General features: G+C 39.8%; 1 protein-coding gene across 1 annotated transcript in view; it reads right to left on the bottom strand.

Annotated features, from left to right (window-relative positions):
* The window catches only part of ell2 (elongation factor for RNA polymerase II 2), a gene marked incomplete at its 5' end in the record, with an annotated part of 32,465 nt that extends 15,887 nt beyond the window's left edge, over positions 1-16,578 (bottom strand). The window contains 8 exons of the mRNA XM_083905724.1: positions 1,174-1,861; positions 1,941-2,013; positions 3,000-3,124; positions 4,418-4,677; positions 7,557-7,720; positions 7,838-7,962; positions 8,876-8,923; positions 16,405-16,578. Coding sequence (XP_083761850.1) covers positions 1,174-1,861; positions 1,941-2,013; positions 3,000-3,124; positions 4,418-4,677; positions 7,557-7,720; positions 7,838-7,962; positions 8,876-8,923; positions 16,405-16,578 — 1,657 coding nt within the window. The remainder of the gene's footprint in view (positions 1-1,173; positions 1,862-1,940; positions 2,014-2,999; positions 3,125-4,417; positions 4,678-7,556; positions 7,721-7,837; positions 7,963-8,875; positions 8,924-16,404) is intronic.
* Positions 16,579-17,363: the final 785 nt, after the last annotated feature.

Raw genomic sequence — 17,363 nt, 5'->3', positions numbered from 1 at the left:
CAGGCATGCCTCTGTCACCACTCTCAAAGCTCTTGACACCGTTTATCACTCAGCACAGGTTTATCACAGAGGATGCTTACAATACTCATCTTTGCATTTTATATGAGAAAGTTGGGTGGCCTTCCTTATCTCATAGAAGGGATATGCATTTCTTTTTGTTTATTTATAAGGCCTTAACCGGAAAGCTCCCTATGTATATTTCTTCCCTTTTAGTTGGGTATTCCAACCCCTACCAAACTCGGCATAGCAGGTTATCGCTGCAGGTTCCACATGTGCGCACTGAGCTTGGTAAAACTGCTTTTAGTTTTTGTGCTCCCTCATCTTGGAATACCCTGCAACTAAGCCTTGAACTTGATTCATTTGTTTCTCTTGATCATTTTAAAGTCATGCTTAAATCATTAGATCATTTTGTATTTTCATGCACTTGTTTTTAATTGCTAGTTTGTCATGATATTGTATATGTGTGTTTACTCGACATCATTGTAAATGAGGGCTAAGCCCGCAATGATTTTTCAAGTTTAAATAAATCAAATCAAATCAAATGACGGCTGTTTACCGGTGCTGCGGGAGAGTATGCCTGTCATGTAGAGCTGCATGGCTCTACGTGACTCTACATTGGATGTGTGTACTGGCATTCTATTGAACACGTATATCCTGGACTTGTCAGATTTCAATCACATTTGTGATATAGCGTTTACGAGGACGGAAACAGGCAACACAACAGCTGGATCCACCAGCATTTTTCCTGAATGAAAGTAGTAGCACGCTCCATCGGTAGAATTGTCAACATGTGACGTAGGTTAGCACGCTCGTTACGTTCATTACGCTAATTTGCATATAGTGGTGTCCCAATTCCATAGGGTAGCCACTTCCCTCAACAAGGGGAATTTATGGTTGAGGGCACTCCAAACCAAGTGGAAATTTTAAGGGGGAGAAATGGGACAGGGCCTTAAGTATATAAACCGCTCATGCTGCTGCACCAAAGTTCAGAGAGAAAATGTGTTTTTAACTTGCTGCTGGTCTTCTGCCGACAGTTTTTGACAGATTTATTTTACAAATTACAGATTTTCTTTGTTTGATTGTTTTACAAAGAGACACAAATGTCAGGCCAATTTGGATAAATGATATAAGTTTGATTAATGTATGCAAATGATTAACAAGATGGAAACACACCTTGATCTTTGTGAGGATTTTTGTCAATGACACCTCTCCTCTCTTCCTCAGCACCATGCCTGTTTTTGGCTTTACGACTCTCCTCAGCCAGCTCCACCACACTGGGAGGAGGAGTTCCACTGGCTCTTTCCATTTGTTTCCCTTTCCCCTTTTCTCGATCCTTGTCCTTGTGCTTCTTGGATTTCTTTTTGACCTTCTTGTTAGTGCTGCTGGACAAAGGCGGGCTGGTTATGACAGTAGAGGTCACTGTCAGTGAGGTGCGAGGAGGAGGGCTGTGGGAGGAGGCTGGTCTAGGAATGGGGATTGGGTGCCCAAAGCGGTCCTGCAGGGTCCTGTCAGAGGAGAAGGGACTTGTTGAAGGGTCTCTGCAGGAGGAGCTCTGATCTGTGGGGAGATCCTGGGTGCCACAGCCCTCCGGGGTGCTGGGTGAGTTGGAGTTGGAGGCTGGGCTGGGCTGCTGGTGAGACAGTGCTGGAGGGTGAGAAGAAATGGGGAGATGGGTGGGAGGGCCCGATGTGACATTAGAGGGTAGGGACAAGCTTTTAGAGCTGGGGCCCCCCTCTTCCTCATGGCGGTCAGAGGAAGAGTAGGACGATGAAGATGCAGCTGGCCCTCGATTGCTGAGGTGCGAGATGCGGGCTTTCTTGGGCGCCAGTGGATCAATGAAGTCAAAGTCTGGATGGCGTTTCTGGAAGAAAACACTGAATTGAGCTGAAAATTGCATACTTTCAATGTGGGTGTCTGTTTTAGTGTTCATTTGTTGATACCTGGGGGGAAGTGGGGACGGCGTCTTTGGGAGGACTACTTGATGAAAGTGTCTCAGTAGGAAGACCTAATTTGCTGTTAAAGAGAGATGGGAGTAGTGTCGGTGAGAAAATGGTGAAGGAAATGAAAGAGCACATGCGTCTAACTCACATGTTCACAGCGGTTGTGTCTCCTACATTTAACTCACTTTGCGTCTCGCTCGTCTCCCCCACACCAATACCATGATATGATTATGACTTAATTTTCTGATTTATCTCTGACAGAAAACAATATGCAACTTTTGTTTACTCAAATGGTGAGAGAGCTTCTTAAATTGTTAAAGCAGAAGAAAAAAATGATGTCAATATGATTATCACAGATTTTCACCCCATCTATTTTTGTTGGGAACCATTGGTTGAGAAAGCGTAAGCTGCTCCTGCTGCAAATTACCTGTCATACTCTTGACTTCAACGTTTATCTGCAAGTATTGCAATGTATCTATTTTTGTGACATATTTATGCATATTTGTTGTGTTTACATTACTCTGAAAAGTCTGTAGTCTGCTAGATTTGCCTTGTACAGCATGAGGAAAGTTATACCAGGTCTTCACCTTGCCTAACTTTGTCTATGGAACAATCATCACACGCAAACTAAAACATGGTAATTATCTCTGTGGACTCCAGTGCAGGAGAAGAGCAGTTTACATACTTCAGTTTGCCATCATGAAAGGCTGTGTATGACGAGATAAAGCATGTTCTTAAGGTTTGCTGCTGTGACAAAGATGCATATTCTCCTGCTGCAGCTTCAACGCGTGCCCACATGCACACACACACAGGAACTGCACTTCAAAGAATCTAAACTATCACTTTCATGTCTGTCCCAACAGTCACTTTACTAAGCAAAGTTTGAGTCACCTCAAACCCCAAGGGTGTGTGCAATCACTTAGTAGAACAATAAATAATGCAAATAATATTTTAATAAGTACATTTAAAAAAAAAAAAATCATATGTCAATAGAACAGGCAAGTAGTGTATGTCTTAAAACCAAAATAAACTAAAAACTGTAAGAAGCAGTTTCCATACCGAGCTAGGATTCGGTCAACCTGGGACTTGTCATCTTCAGAATAGCCAGGCCAGTCTCGCTGGACATCACGATAAATAAAGTCCTTCAAAGAGTATGTGTTGTCCTTTGGGTTCAGGTTGGCAACCTGTTTAGAAATAACAAAAACACAACATGCACACAAGTGTGAACACACACGCACACAGTTTCAAAGTTAAAAGCATCTCATCTATTGATGACATGAATAGAAAGTTCATGTTTCCTGTGCTGGTCAAACATCTGTGCATGCAAATTAGTAAAAATTAAGTTGTGTCTTTTGAACGTGGTTGAATAAGACATACTACAAAAAGAGGACAAGTATCTTCTTAAAACAACGGCAAGAAAAAAAAGCAATAACGACATTATGGTATAGAACAGAACCTCTGACCAAAGGGTAGTGGCTGTGCATTGTAGATGAGATATTTGTAATGGAAAAATTTACACAAATTGAGATTACAAGAGATGCTATTTAATGAAAAATGGGAAAAGTGGACTGATTATAGAAGCCAAGAAAATGGTATCACCATTACCACTAATAATAATAATAACAAGAATAATAATAATAATAATAATAATAATAATATGAGAAAATTACTATTCTTTTTATGTTGGCTCTTTATACTGTATCTGTTCAATGAAAATGATTGAATTATACTGTGAACTAGATTTCCTCTGGCATGTTTGTGTACATGAATTGTATACCAATCAAATGTCATTGTAGGAACACAGGTACCAAAGCCAAGAGCCTACATATACATTTAGCAAAATCTTCAGTTAGTACTGCAAAATTTTGCAGTGTGTTCTGCAAGTCTAAGCAGCAAGCGGAACCACTCACTACTCAACTGATGGCCACGGTCTACTCTATTCTACATACCTAGCCTGTAAAATGTCTTAATTTCCACAATATTCCTGTCCTTTTTCTACGTTTTCTTTACCAACCAGCACCATGTTGTTATGATTGAGTTCTCGTCCGAAGCGTCGTTTGAACAGATTTGATGAGACACTCACCTCTCCCAGCAAAAGCAGCGGGTCCTGTCACGAGAGGTAAGCGCAGCGAGAGAGGTGAGCATCTCGTCAAATGAGAACTCAACTTTTACAAGATATTTCGCCACAACAAGCATTATTTTTCTAAATATATTCTAATCTAATTATTATTGATATTATTATTATTATTATTATTATTATTATTATTATTATTATTATTATTGATGATAATAATAATAATAATACTAATAATATCAATAATAACAACAATAATATCACTACTACTACTACTAATAATAATAATAATAGTAGTAGAATTAGTACAACTTTCGTAGAAAATATGGAAGCAAAGGTGAGTAAAATATAGGTGTGGACATAAGACATACTGAACTTTACAAAAGCCAGCATGACACATTACCTGTTGCAAGGTACTCCCTAAAGAGCTTCGGTCCTTCTGGTTGATGCCATCCCGCTGCAAACGGGCGAGCACTTCCAGCTTCTTGTAGGACCTCAGCGCCAGAAGGTGGATGATCCGATCCCGAAATGGCCGCTGGGACACAGGGTTATTTGAAAGGCACTTGCGAATCGTGTTGGCTGGGTTAATGGGTGTGGAGCGCTTGCGCTCCGGGACCACTTCTGGGTTTGACAGTGCAGGCTTGCGTATATGGACTTGTTTTCCTAAAGACAGAAGTTAAAACACAATTCATTACCCATTCACAGATTGCCGACACAGTCACCAGAAGCAATAAAATAGATGAATATCTGGTTCTGCCTTCACTTCCTTCATCAACAACTCAGGTGAGTTTATTGTACAAGTACCTAGCTTCATCAAACTTACAAAGCTGTAAAATCCACTTTAAACTTAAATGATGTTGTCAGTAGTATATTACATCACAGTGATGATTAACATTACAGGACAGCAGCTTGGCTCAGAAGACAAGTCAGAGGTGAAATGGCTCTCAACCCTTTATTTTTATTTTTTTATTATTCTTTTTGTTATAAACCCAATGTTCTTGTGTGACACAACAGCACATCAGCTCTCTAGATTTTTCAAATTAATTAATTAATAAATTGATTAAACATCTTCTCCTGCATTAAAAGTAAACTATAATTGTGTTGGCATTTAAAGCCACCTTAAAATTGTTTTTTTTGTTCTGTGTTGCTGAGCCATGTGCTTTAGTCAGTGTGCCTGCACATTTCTCTATACTGCTTCTTGGTCATTATAAAATTCTAAAGCGCTTTAAAAGATTAAGGTTAAAGGGAGGACGAGAAAGGGAAAACTTCCCCCTCCTTCCTCCTTGTCAAAAGCAAGACTCAAGGCAATGTGAGGAGGCATACGCTCACAGACTTTGTTGACAGGCCAGTAACAGACTGCTGCAGGTGAAAAGCTTAAGTAATTATGTTTCCTTCTGCAGAAATAGTTAGAAGAACAAATAGGGAACCAGAGCCTATAAGCTTATATCATTTAAAGCCACTGCATTTGTAATGATGATAGTTATGAATGAAACTAGAGATACATGCTGTACACAAATCAAAAAAAAAATACAAGTTGCAGTGGAGTCTGTTACCTGAAATTAACAGCCTGTGAAAACCAGAAGCTAAAAAACATTTGCATTAGTAAACTGAGTGCTTTCTCCAAACCAGCTGTTACAAGTTCTGTCCCAACCCTTTTCTCTGCTGCTGCTCTCGTTTCCCAGTTTCTATCTGGGACAGTGAATGCAAATCTATTCCCAGAGCTAAGACAAAAAGGCCTGAGGAGGTTTTTACTTGTTAAAAAATATTTTTTACAGTAGTCAACCCGTTTACCAGTAGACATCAATGCCAAGTTGTCTTGAGCTTTAACCTTGACCTTGTCTGACCAGCAAGCAACAAACTTCACTTCAACAATATACGGATATCGTACGGGCCGGCTTATCAATAATATATTGATATTTTCAGGCTATATCCCGATATGCAAGATATATTCTCACTGACACCATTATATATTGGTTGTTTGTTTTTACAGTGTATTGTCACTCTCCTTTGAGAAACAAACAAGTCTCAAAAGAGACTCCATTACTATGCACTCTAATATACAGCCTTCTGCTGGGGTATTAAGCACCTGTGGCCTGCCTCTTAAAGGGCAGAGCTGATTGGTCAACAGCGAATCATCACAGTAGTGCTCTTCCATGAAGCCCAAAGCCTTCTCTAAAACAAAGCTCTGCATCTTCTTGTGATAAACAGCCACATGCCAATAAATAAACACAGAATGCTGGATAGCCTCCCTTATTGTTCTTACTGTATGTAACACATACCTCGTAGTGGAAACGCAAGTCAGATCACCGCACAGCTTCAAACCACACCGGAACAAGCTCAGCTGCATTGTTCTTTAGTAAATTCCAGAATGCTGCCTCTGTGAGAGTTGGTTGGTGGGCTGCTTATTAATCAATAACTAAATTAAGCATCAACTATGTTGATAATTGATTAATCGGTTGTTCTACAATTAAAACAAGTTTTCTGATTTTTCAGCTTCTTAAATGTGAATATTTTCTGTTTCTTTGCTACATATAGCAACAAAAATAATTAAAACATAATTATTAAACATAATAAAACATAACAAGACATTCAAGCAACCTTAAAATACAATTTTGAAGGTAATTATGTTATTAGAGGTTACAAAAACTGGAATGTGACTTAACGACTCAGGATAAATGTGGGTCCCCAGGCTGAATCATTTGAGAACTCTTTACTGGGCAAGGAACTACATTTGGTAACCTCTGCGGACATCAGAAACTACGTTACTGTGCGTTACTGCAAGACCTTGGAATCATGTATTTCACACAGTCAATCAGCAGAACCATCCTTGTTGTTAAGACTTGCAAAAAGTCTGGTGATACGGCCAGGTCTTGTGCTACATTTAGTGATTCCTCCAAAGATAATAATGGTAAGTTGACGAAACTCAGACATTATATGCGTAGTTGCGCTATATATATATATATATATATATATATATATATATATATATATATATATATATATATATATGCACTCGGAAAAAAGTCTCGTTATATCCCCCAATAACACTCTGGGGTTGGATTTTTAATTTCCAAGTATTTCAATGAGGGCCCTGTAAAGGGTTAAGCTACAACAAATGTCGGTAGAGTATGGAAAGAAGGGTGTATATGTTTTGCAATGCCCAGAGATTGCAAAGCAATTTTTTTTCAAATTATCACAATAATATCATTACATTTCTGTATCGACCCATGTCTACCTATGTATCATTTTTATTTTAAGTCAACGTTCTTGACCTGGAACTTGTCAAAATGACAATCAATCTGCCACGATGGCCTTTATTGGTCAGACTGCTGAAATGGCTTAAAGGCATAGTTGGTCACAATAATGGCTGTGAATGGAGTCAGGCAGTAAGCTTTCAGCTATTCAGTCCCTAAAAAAGGCAGAGTTTGAAAAGAGAGCAGATTTGCTGATAGAATGTAAAGCCATGCTGGTGTGCTGGGATCTAACTTGGCATCTGTTTCAGTGGCAGTTGCAGATAAGGGAAAGCTCAGTAAGTGCCTCACCTCTGTACTGGCCCCCAGGTTTGATGACTTTGGTCCCACGTTCACGTGTGTCCTCCGCGGCTTGGGTCATGCGTTCCCGGGTCACCTGATAGGAGTCATTTGTGGCGCACACCGTGACCTTGTCCTGTACCGTTGCCAATAATGCCAGGTGTGAGGCCCCTGAGCTGCACACAAAAGGAGAGCATGAGAAAGAAAAACAAGGTAGACAGGGTTTACATTGTAGCAATGTGTGGTAATAAGATGGTTAACAAGTGATTCTGCTAATCAGTGGTTACCATTACCTTGGCGCATACTGACGGATGCACTCAAAGCTTCCCTGAGGGTTGTCCTTGCCCACATTGGACAGATAGAAATCAAAAATGTTGAAGGTGTCTGACGAGGAATTGGTCTTAGGAATTTTAATGCACTGTGAACAAAAATCCCACACTTTTTAATAATTATTCACATGAGTTTCAGAAAATTCAGAAAAAAGGGAGGGGGTAGGTAAGAGGAGGCTGTACAGCCTGAGCAACATTCTGACACTTGAAGCAACGTACAACTTTGGCCAATGCAGTCGAATGTTAACTGTACCACATACAAAATGTAAACGTTAATGTTTTCATTAAATGACACATTGCCTAATGCTATTTTTAATGTATATTTGGTAAGCATTTGTTTTAGTTTATGTTCAACAAAAAGGTCCTCTGCACTTGCAATGGACAGACAATGAAAACAGATTTTAGCCACAGGCTCACTTAATAAATTTTAACAGTTTAAGTTCATGTTATCTGGAGAAAATGCTGCTGCTTTGTCTTGCCGTTATGCTTTACTGACTGGAAACTAAAGGTGGAAGCATAACAGCCACACTAGTAAAGCGAGGTTGGTTCAAAGTTCAAAAAGAAAACCAAACTTTTTAATCAATTAGCATGGAACCAAGTGCAAGTACTGCTGTCTTGTTTGGTAGACATTGGGATTTGGCAAATTGGACACCATCAATTGAATGTAGGTGTGAGTGTATGGTTCTCTATGTGGCCCTGTGATGGAGGGTGTACCCTGCTTTTCGCTCTAAAATTTTAGAGCTTTAATTTTTTTTCATTTGTCAACATGGTCACTGAAATGAAAATGCAGCCGCAATACATCGAGTGTGAACAGAGTCTAAGGAAGTCATCAGGAGCATCTCAATGAATATTGAATACAACTCTGCACAGTCGCACAAAAAAGTAAATGAGCAAAGAAATATGGAAATTACTTGTCAAGCAAACTTTGGTCTGCCACTAAAAGATACAGCATTTAACTTATTCTGCAACAAGACTTTGCAATCAGGGATGTAACACACTTACCCCTTGAAGTCCCTTAAATTGTATTGTTGGCTGCGAGGAAGGTACATTCTGAAAGTAAAAAGAAACAACTTTTATCTTAATGTAGATCATGTTTACACTGCTTGACACTTTGATAAACAGCAAACGTAAGACAACATTTCTGGTTTTATTTCTTGAAAGTCAGTTGTTTTGCTCTTATTTTGAGGCAGGATCCGTAAATCTTGGTTGTAGAGTGATTTTTAAAAAAATGGTACCATTGGAATCTGTGGATTCTCCGCTGCCCAGCTGACACTTTTTTGTTTACATAATCACGCTGATGCTCCGGTGCCGCTTTTCAATGTGTGCGCTGTAACGGTGTTTTCTGCTCCCACTGGTTTGATCAATCTGTTTTAACTGTGTTTCGTGAACATAAGAATGGTTTATATGAACTTTTAACAGAGTTTCTGACCTTTCTGTGGGTATGCAGCATGTCTGTGTTTATTAAAGTTAGACATGGTATTATGACGTTTTTGTCGCTGCGTGTGACGCTGCCCCTGGGAGTGTCGGCACGGGAAGATTCATGAGCACGACATCCGACACAGGAATCAAACCACACAATGCCGAACTGTAGATCAGTTACAAAGTATTCCTGAAATCCTGAAAACATGTATTAAGCTCCAATATTTAACAAGGAAATTTCTAAACTCTGAAACTGTATAGTGGAAAAGTGCCAATAGAACTTGGTGGGGGAATGAAGTCTGTGCTTGAAAAGTCCATTCAGTCAAACTACACACTGCTCCTACAAAGGACAGCAGTCTTTTAGCAGCATTTGTAATCACTACAGAATACTGGACACAAATGTATTTTGTAATGTAATCACTTGGAACGTATTATTTCCACGTTGTATTGCATAGGTCTATTCATGGAAGCACTGCTAATTACATTAGTAATAACAACAACATTGTGTTTATTTATTAATTTACTATCTACTGCAGGGGTCCCAAACTGGCGGCCCGGGGGCCACATGTAGCCCCCCGCTTAATACCATGTTATAGTGGTATGCAAAAGTATGGGCTCCCCTGTAAATGTTCATGATTTTCCTTTTTTAATCATTGGTCATTTGGATAAGAAATTTCAGTTAAATATATCATATTGGAGAAAAAAACAGTGATATTTGAGAAGTGATAATAAGACATTTGGTCACAATTATCCCATTATTATCCCAATTATTTATGTAATAAAATGAATGTCTGTTTTTGATATTAATAGATTAATTTTGCATCATAAATATAATTATTAATTATACGTATGATATCATGATGCAATATTGTGGACATTTGTTTTTTCCCCACTTTTTGTTCTCTCGACCTGCCCCCTCTTGAACTCAGGCCCCCAGATCATTTGAGTTTGAGTCCCCTGATCTACTGCTTTACAGATTCGGTCTGATACAGTCACATACTAGGGGTGCAACAGATCAAAAAACTCACGGTTCGGATCGTTCCTTGGATCAGAGTCACGAATCGGATAATTTTTCGGATCAGCAAAAAAATTAATAAATAGACAAATAAACATAAGTTTTGTCTTTTCGTTTATTAACACTTTTAAATTATTAAATTAAAATATATAAAATCAACACACCCGTTGCTCTTACCTTTTGTTATTTTTTTATTTTCTTGTTGTACGGCGACCTTGAGTGTCTTGAAAGGCGCCTTAAATATAATGCATCATCATCATCATCATCATCACAATTAATGAAAAACAACTTAAAGTTGCAACATAAAAAGGTATATCTCCTTCCTTCCATTGGGTAAATTCAAATTCACTACATGTGCAAAGCACCCCATCTGTGGGCCCAGTCCGGCCTCATTCACTGCATTATTTGATTTTTGGCATTATCAGTTGTGACTGGGATATTAGTAGTGGACCTCTTTATCTTCCATTCCTCCACTGCCAGTGTCAGTACCTGCGCAAGATGAGTGCCTCTGTGACTCTCATAGAAGGGGCGTGTCTGCAGCACCAGACTTCTCATCTCTCAGTCTGCTGTGATGAAGTGAGCGGTTATTGTCACATAGTGATGGGATCGGCAGTTCATTTGAGTGCACTGAATCAGAATCCGTTTTAATCCATTTTAATTCGTTATATTAGGGCTGTCAAAATTAACGCGTTAACGCAGGATGAGTAATTTGTGGAATTAACGCGTTATTTTTTTAAACGCATTAACGCACTTTCTCACTTTCATTGCGCTACGGGTAGATGTGCAGTTTATGCAGGCAAGGCAGCGGGCAACTGCTTGGGGCCCTGAGCCGATAGACACCATGGATGTATAATATGAACTGGATAGAGCACCGCCCCTTCGCTTCCGTTTATTCCTATGAAGCTGCCCACCCAGCGCATATGCCAAAAAAGTTTTTGACTTCCGTGTTTATTTCCGGGTTATGGGGCCCATAGAGCATGTTTTTTATAATTATAATTATATTTTACTTTTTAATGATATCATTTTACTATACTGCAGGAAAAAAAGGAATGTGGCGTAGCAAAACACTATTCGACGGGGAAAACTTCTCACTGCTGCACCATAAAAAGTAAGTAAAAAAGTAACTGGTAGTAACTGGAAGCTGCGGGAGCAACGGACTGACGAAACAAGCGCAAACAGAGTCAGTGGAAGCTGACACGATGACAAGTGGATGTGCATCACTTCCAATGCCACAAAGGACATGTTACAAGATGGACACACATTCAGTGGAATCCTGGGGTTAGCGTACCAATAGCGTATGGAGTTACGCACACAGACACTCTTGTCGATGTGCCTCTCTCTTGCTTGACCACAAGCACACAGACAAACTCCAATGCGCCTCTCTCTTACTGGAGCACTCTTTCATGCTCATGCACAAAAAAATACAGTTGTATACCGTGAAACCATTGAAGTTTTGAAAAAAAAAAAAAAAAAACCCAGATATAAATATATGGTCATATTGACCAGCACTCCTTTCTTCTAATGCCATGTAAAAATACTAGAGCTTAGGGATGCACCAATTGTGAAATTCTGGGTCGATGCCGATGCCGATGTTTAAAATAACAACTTGGCCGATGGCCGATACCGATGCCGATGTTTTTTCTTTTTGTTATTTATTTCGTCTTTGGTGCCACAGAAACATTACTGAACTATTTTAAGTCTTTCGGCTCTTCATCATACTATTATTTAATGAGCACAAATTCAATAAGACAAATTTATGAAACCTTTGATGTCAATTTTCAGTTGACATTAACCTTAATTAACATGACAAGTTCTTTTCTGAAAAATAGCCCAATAGCCCTCTTAGACTGTTGACTAATCAGTGAAAATGTTTATTCAGCACTTACATTGCCCAACAAAATTATTTGAGTGGTTCTAGCCTAAGAAACACAAACTTTGTCAGGGAGAAGTTTTTTTTCAGTACCTACATCGCCCAGAAAAAAATATTTGTCAAAACTAAAATGTACATCAAGTGTAAATGTAAAAACAATAGGAAAAAAAAATCTTTGCCTCTTGCGCTGTAGATGTGCGCTCTCTCTATCGCACGTCTCATCCTCGGCACCGGCCACAGGCAACAGGTGCGCATGAAGTATTTGCTCGTGCGCCTTGTTTAACATCCTCATCAAAGTAGCTATCTTTGTATCTGGCATCCAACAAGGTAGCAATACAGAACATGGGATCACAGTAGATTTGATTGAAGTGTTTATTTACAGCATCTAGTAATGCGGTCTTTGTTGTTTTAACACCGTGGTCGGTGTCAGTCTGCTTGCTCAGAAAACGTCTCAGGGCTCTCACAGAGGGAATGACGTCGGCAGCCGATGCCTCTGATGAGCTGACTTCTCTGGTCAATTGTTCAAACGGGGAGAGCAGTGTTATAAAGTTTTCAATTAATTGCCACTGCTGCGCACTGAGAGTGGCTGGGAGGTCGTAGTCTGCAGTATATGTAGCAAGTGCGAGCTTCCAACTGGATTTGCACAGCCTGGAGACGCAAATAGGCGAGGGGTGAGTGTTTAAAGTGGCCGACGATTTTTCTGCAAATAGCCACAACATCTGTGACGCTGCGCTGTCCCACCTCTTGAAATATTTGTTTTACACGCATTGCAAACTGCATGACGGGGATCGTCCTCTGAGACAGTGAAATATTCCCACATGGTCGCCATGCCCTGTGTGGGCATTGTTATATGTCCCCCCCGAGCAGAGCGTTCATGCGACATTTAAATCAACATAAACATCGGCCACTGCCATCGGTGAATGTCATCTTTTTTTGCCGATGTCAGTTAACGAGCGGAACATCGGCCGATGCCGATGGTCGGCCGATGCAGATGGTCGGCCGATGCAGATGGTCGGCCGATGCAGATGGTCGGCCGATGCATCGGTGCACCCCTACTAGAGCTGAAACGATTAATTGATTACTAAATTAATCGGCAACTATTTTGATAATCGATAATCGGTTTGAAGCTTTTTTCATGATTAAAACAAAATTTCTGATTGTTTAAGCTTCTTAAATGTGAATATTTTCTTTCTTTGCTCCACATTACAAATAAATAATTCAAACTGAAATATGTTGGTTTGTGAACAAAACAAGACATTCGAGAACATCATTTCCAGCTTTGACAAACACTGATCAACTTTTTTAAACATCTTATGGACCAAGCGATTCATCGATTAATCGAGAAAATAATCGACAGATTAATCGATTACGGAAATAATCGTTAGTTGCAGCTCTAAAACATACTGTGCCATACTGAGATCTTCTCAGGGAGGAAGTTGGTAGAACCGTTTTTACTATCTGGGCACAAGAGTTGGAATTTGGACACGGGTCATATAGCAGATATTTTGAAGACATCAAATGTGTAGGTGCCCTATCCAGGTTTGTGTTGGCTACTTTTAAAACGGAGTCAGCAGACAGTCACAATTATGCAGCAGCAGCAGCTTCTCTGGTGGTGTACATTTTGTCCAGAAAAAGCATTTACACACAGATGAAGCCAACAGAAGTGTTTTCCTGCTAGTCACAGATTTTGAAACACCAACTGTCTTGAGTAGAGTCTGTTTTTTTAATGACAGCTTTTCTGCATTGCCAGATATTCAAACATGCTGGCTAACTGTTACATTTAAAAAATCTGCCAACAAATCAGGATTTCATGTACACTACTTAACTGGACAGCAAAGATACTCAACCCTCCCCCACTATCAACTCATTAACTCACACAGAGAGTCAAAAGGACACAGAGACACACACACAGTTCTCATCACATTTCACATCACCACAGAAAGACAAAGATGGGCAGCTTCCATAGTTCAATGACTGTTTGAGCTGCCACACACACGCGAGAGCGAGTGAGAGAAACAAAAAGCAGTCGATTTTGGCTGCTCAGTCAGCAAGCAATAGCCGGCTGTCTACTGTACAATGCAGCCTACAGACCAACACTGCCACATCAAATAAGGCTGTAGCATAGGCTGTCACAAAATAACTCCTTCAACTTAGTGATGACTTGGGTTGCCTTTGGTCATGTGAAATTGTGCTTCACATCTACATTTCAAACAACAATCTCATCAACAGCATCTGGTAACACTGTATGTGTCTGAGAGACCAAGGCCTAGTCACTGCGTTATGTAATAGTGTTGTTGTTGAGTTTAGGTCAGGTAACTTGGGTTCAGGCGGCCTCAACTCAAGACTGCAGAGACTTCTCTAGATTAGTTCAGTTCAGTTGTACAGCTCAGGATTAACAAATTATAATTCATTTGCACAGGAATGCTGTGTCATTTGCACAAGAATGCTGTGTCCTTAGCACAAATGTCTCTAGATGTGGCATCAAGCTCTGGCGTGAACTGCAGTAGGGCTGCAATCATTAACCGATTATTAATCCATTGATAAATGGCTTGCCAAATATTCAGTTTATTTACTAGATAAAATCAAGTGACTTGTGGTCTCCAATTTCAGCTTCTTGAATATGAATATGATGAGGTTTCTTTGCTCCTCAAAGACATATTGGGTTGTGGAGAAACAATTCCAGGATTTAAAGGGTTGTAAAAACATAATTTCAATGATTAGCTGACATTTTATGGATGAAAAGCTAAACAATTAAACATTAGCTGCTGCACTAAATAACAGTATAATTTAAAGGCACTGGTATAATTCCATGCATATGCCGCGCACCAAATGCGCAGATCACAGATCGCAAAAAACCTTAGTATACTCGAGTGTCAGGGTTCTGTAGTACCCCACTTCACCACCTGATGGTCTGAACACAAGTCTGAACACAAGGAATAGGACACATTCCTACCAAAGAAGAAGAGAATTGATGTTTGAGCTCCCTCAGACACTTCTGGTTCAAGCGGCTAATCAGCTGAAAGGTCTGTTGTCCAGGGGAGTCAGGTTTTCAGATTTTTCAGATTCTTGAATTTTAATAGTTTCTTTGACATATGGAGTAAAGACACAATTAAAATCTAAGAATCTGAAAAATCTGAGAGAATAATTCTGGTTTCTTTTTTGAGACATTTGAGTTCATCGTCATTTCAAATGTTGACATCTGCTAACCAGATCTAAAATAAAGTTAGCTTGCTTCATTTTAGTTTTGAGCTCTTCTGTGTTTTATGGCAGTTGGGACCCATAATGCTTTATAAAAGGCCTCCTTCTTTTATCTCCAGATCCATGAAAGAAATAAAGATTGGCCTATTCTCTTCATGAAAATTTAGAATTGAGTCAACAAAACCCAAAATAAACAAAGTTAGCTCATATGCTACAGCTATTTTATTTGGACCAAACTTCTTCTTGAGAGTTTGTCGGCTGTTGGCATCAGTAACATTCCATTCCTGCCCCCTTCTGTAATCATTTTTTTCCATATTTATAATAATTATTATTATAATAATAACAACAATGATAATAGTAACGACAATAATAAAGTGACGAGTATAACCAGGAGCTTTGTATCCCAGTAAGGTTGTCATGTTACGTTTTCAACTGTACAAAGCTAACCAATAATAATGATTTAATTAATTAATTCATTCATTCATTCTTTCATTAATGAATTAGTTTATAACAAAGTTGAATTAGCCTTAACTTGTGACGCTGTATTCCCACCCTACACAAGCTAGGCAAGAAAAAGGGTCAGTAGTGAGTGGCAGATGACCTCTTATGTTGTAGCCTCATCTTGCAGGACACGTCTGAAATTACAGCTTTCCTAATTTGGTTAAAGTCACTTTAGTTTGGGAAGAAAAAATGGACAGCACAGCACCTCAGTCCGAGCCTGTGAGCTAACACTAGCTAATCAGAGTGTCTAACGTTCCCTAGAGGTTATCATGGTTAAACCACTACTGTCAGCTTGTAAAACCAGGCCGGAACACAAGACAAAAGACTAATGTACCTTCTACTGCCTTTTCATTTTATGACACAAAAACATTTGTCGATAAAAGAAAGCAGAAAGTCGCTCTGTCAACAGCGTAGCTAACTTTGTAGCTTTAGCTGTGCGTGGCAGTCCAGGCTCCCCAGCTGAGTGGAGCTGTGTCAGCCCGACACTTCTGTCTCATTATAGGCGAAATAAACGCCAGTTTCACTCACCACACAGTTTTGGTAGCTCTCTATCGCTTTCAACGCAGTCTCCGTCAATTTGACGTGCAGCACGGTGACTCTGTCGGCGCTCTGTCGGCCACAATTTAATCCGTACCTCCCATCCTCAGACAGCGCCGCCATCTTTAGCAGCCCTCCACCATCGTCCCTGTGAGGCTGGAGCATTTAGCAGCCTACACTCCCTCTGTGCGTTTAGAGCCGGGGAGGGAAGGAGGGAGGGAGGGACTACAGCTGCAGCTGCCTGCCTACCTGACGCTCTCACTCTGCTCTGACACTGCACTCACACTGCACTGCTCTTGACTTTTGAGCCTGAGAGTTTCTTACTTTCCAGCCAATTTACAACACATTATATATAAGTATGGATGTACCGCATGTATATATATGTATATATTATATACATATATATCATATCAACCCCACTGAACTGTTTTACCCCAAATAAATTGACTTTCTTTCACTTGACTGACTCCCAACTGACCAGACAAGCTGCTCTTTGGCCCCTAGGCCATATGAGTTTGAGGCTCCTACTTTAGGTTGTAAGGATCTCCTTTAAATAACAAAATCACATGTACAGACTGTTAGGGGCCTCTCCATAAATTCCAGGCTTCCTTAAAAACCTCTGGTGTATAGTGTATTGTGGGGGGTGTTATTTTTACATATGCATATTCACTGTCATTTCATTTCTTTGCAGCTAAAAAGCAACACTATGGAGTCACTAGGCTTCTTCTTTTCTGCAGACCTATAGCTCCTCTCTCATACTAGGTTACCCCTTATAGCAGAAGTGCCTGTGCCTGCTGCGTTTTGCTGACACAGTAAAACTAAATCTAGCCTGGGGAAACTCTTAAAGGAAGCTTTGTACAGTCTACTACAGAAAACTATGGCATGCCTTTGCGTTTTTATTTTATCATAACAAGCTAGTTTTGCAGAAATGTGTGAAGTCGATCCTTGTG

The sequence above is a fragment of the Microchirus variegatus genome (genome assembly GCF_963457635.1).
Source record: "Microchirus variegatus genome assembly, chromosome: 19".
NCBI classification, from domain to species: domain Eukaryota; kingdom Metazoa; phylum Chordata; class Actinopteri; order Pleuronectiformes; family Soleidae; genus Microchirus; species Microchirus variegatus.
This window is presented reverse-complemented; position numbering and strand designations above follow the sequence as displayed.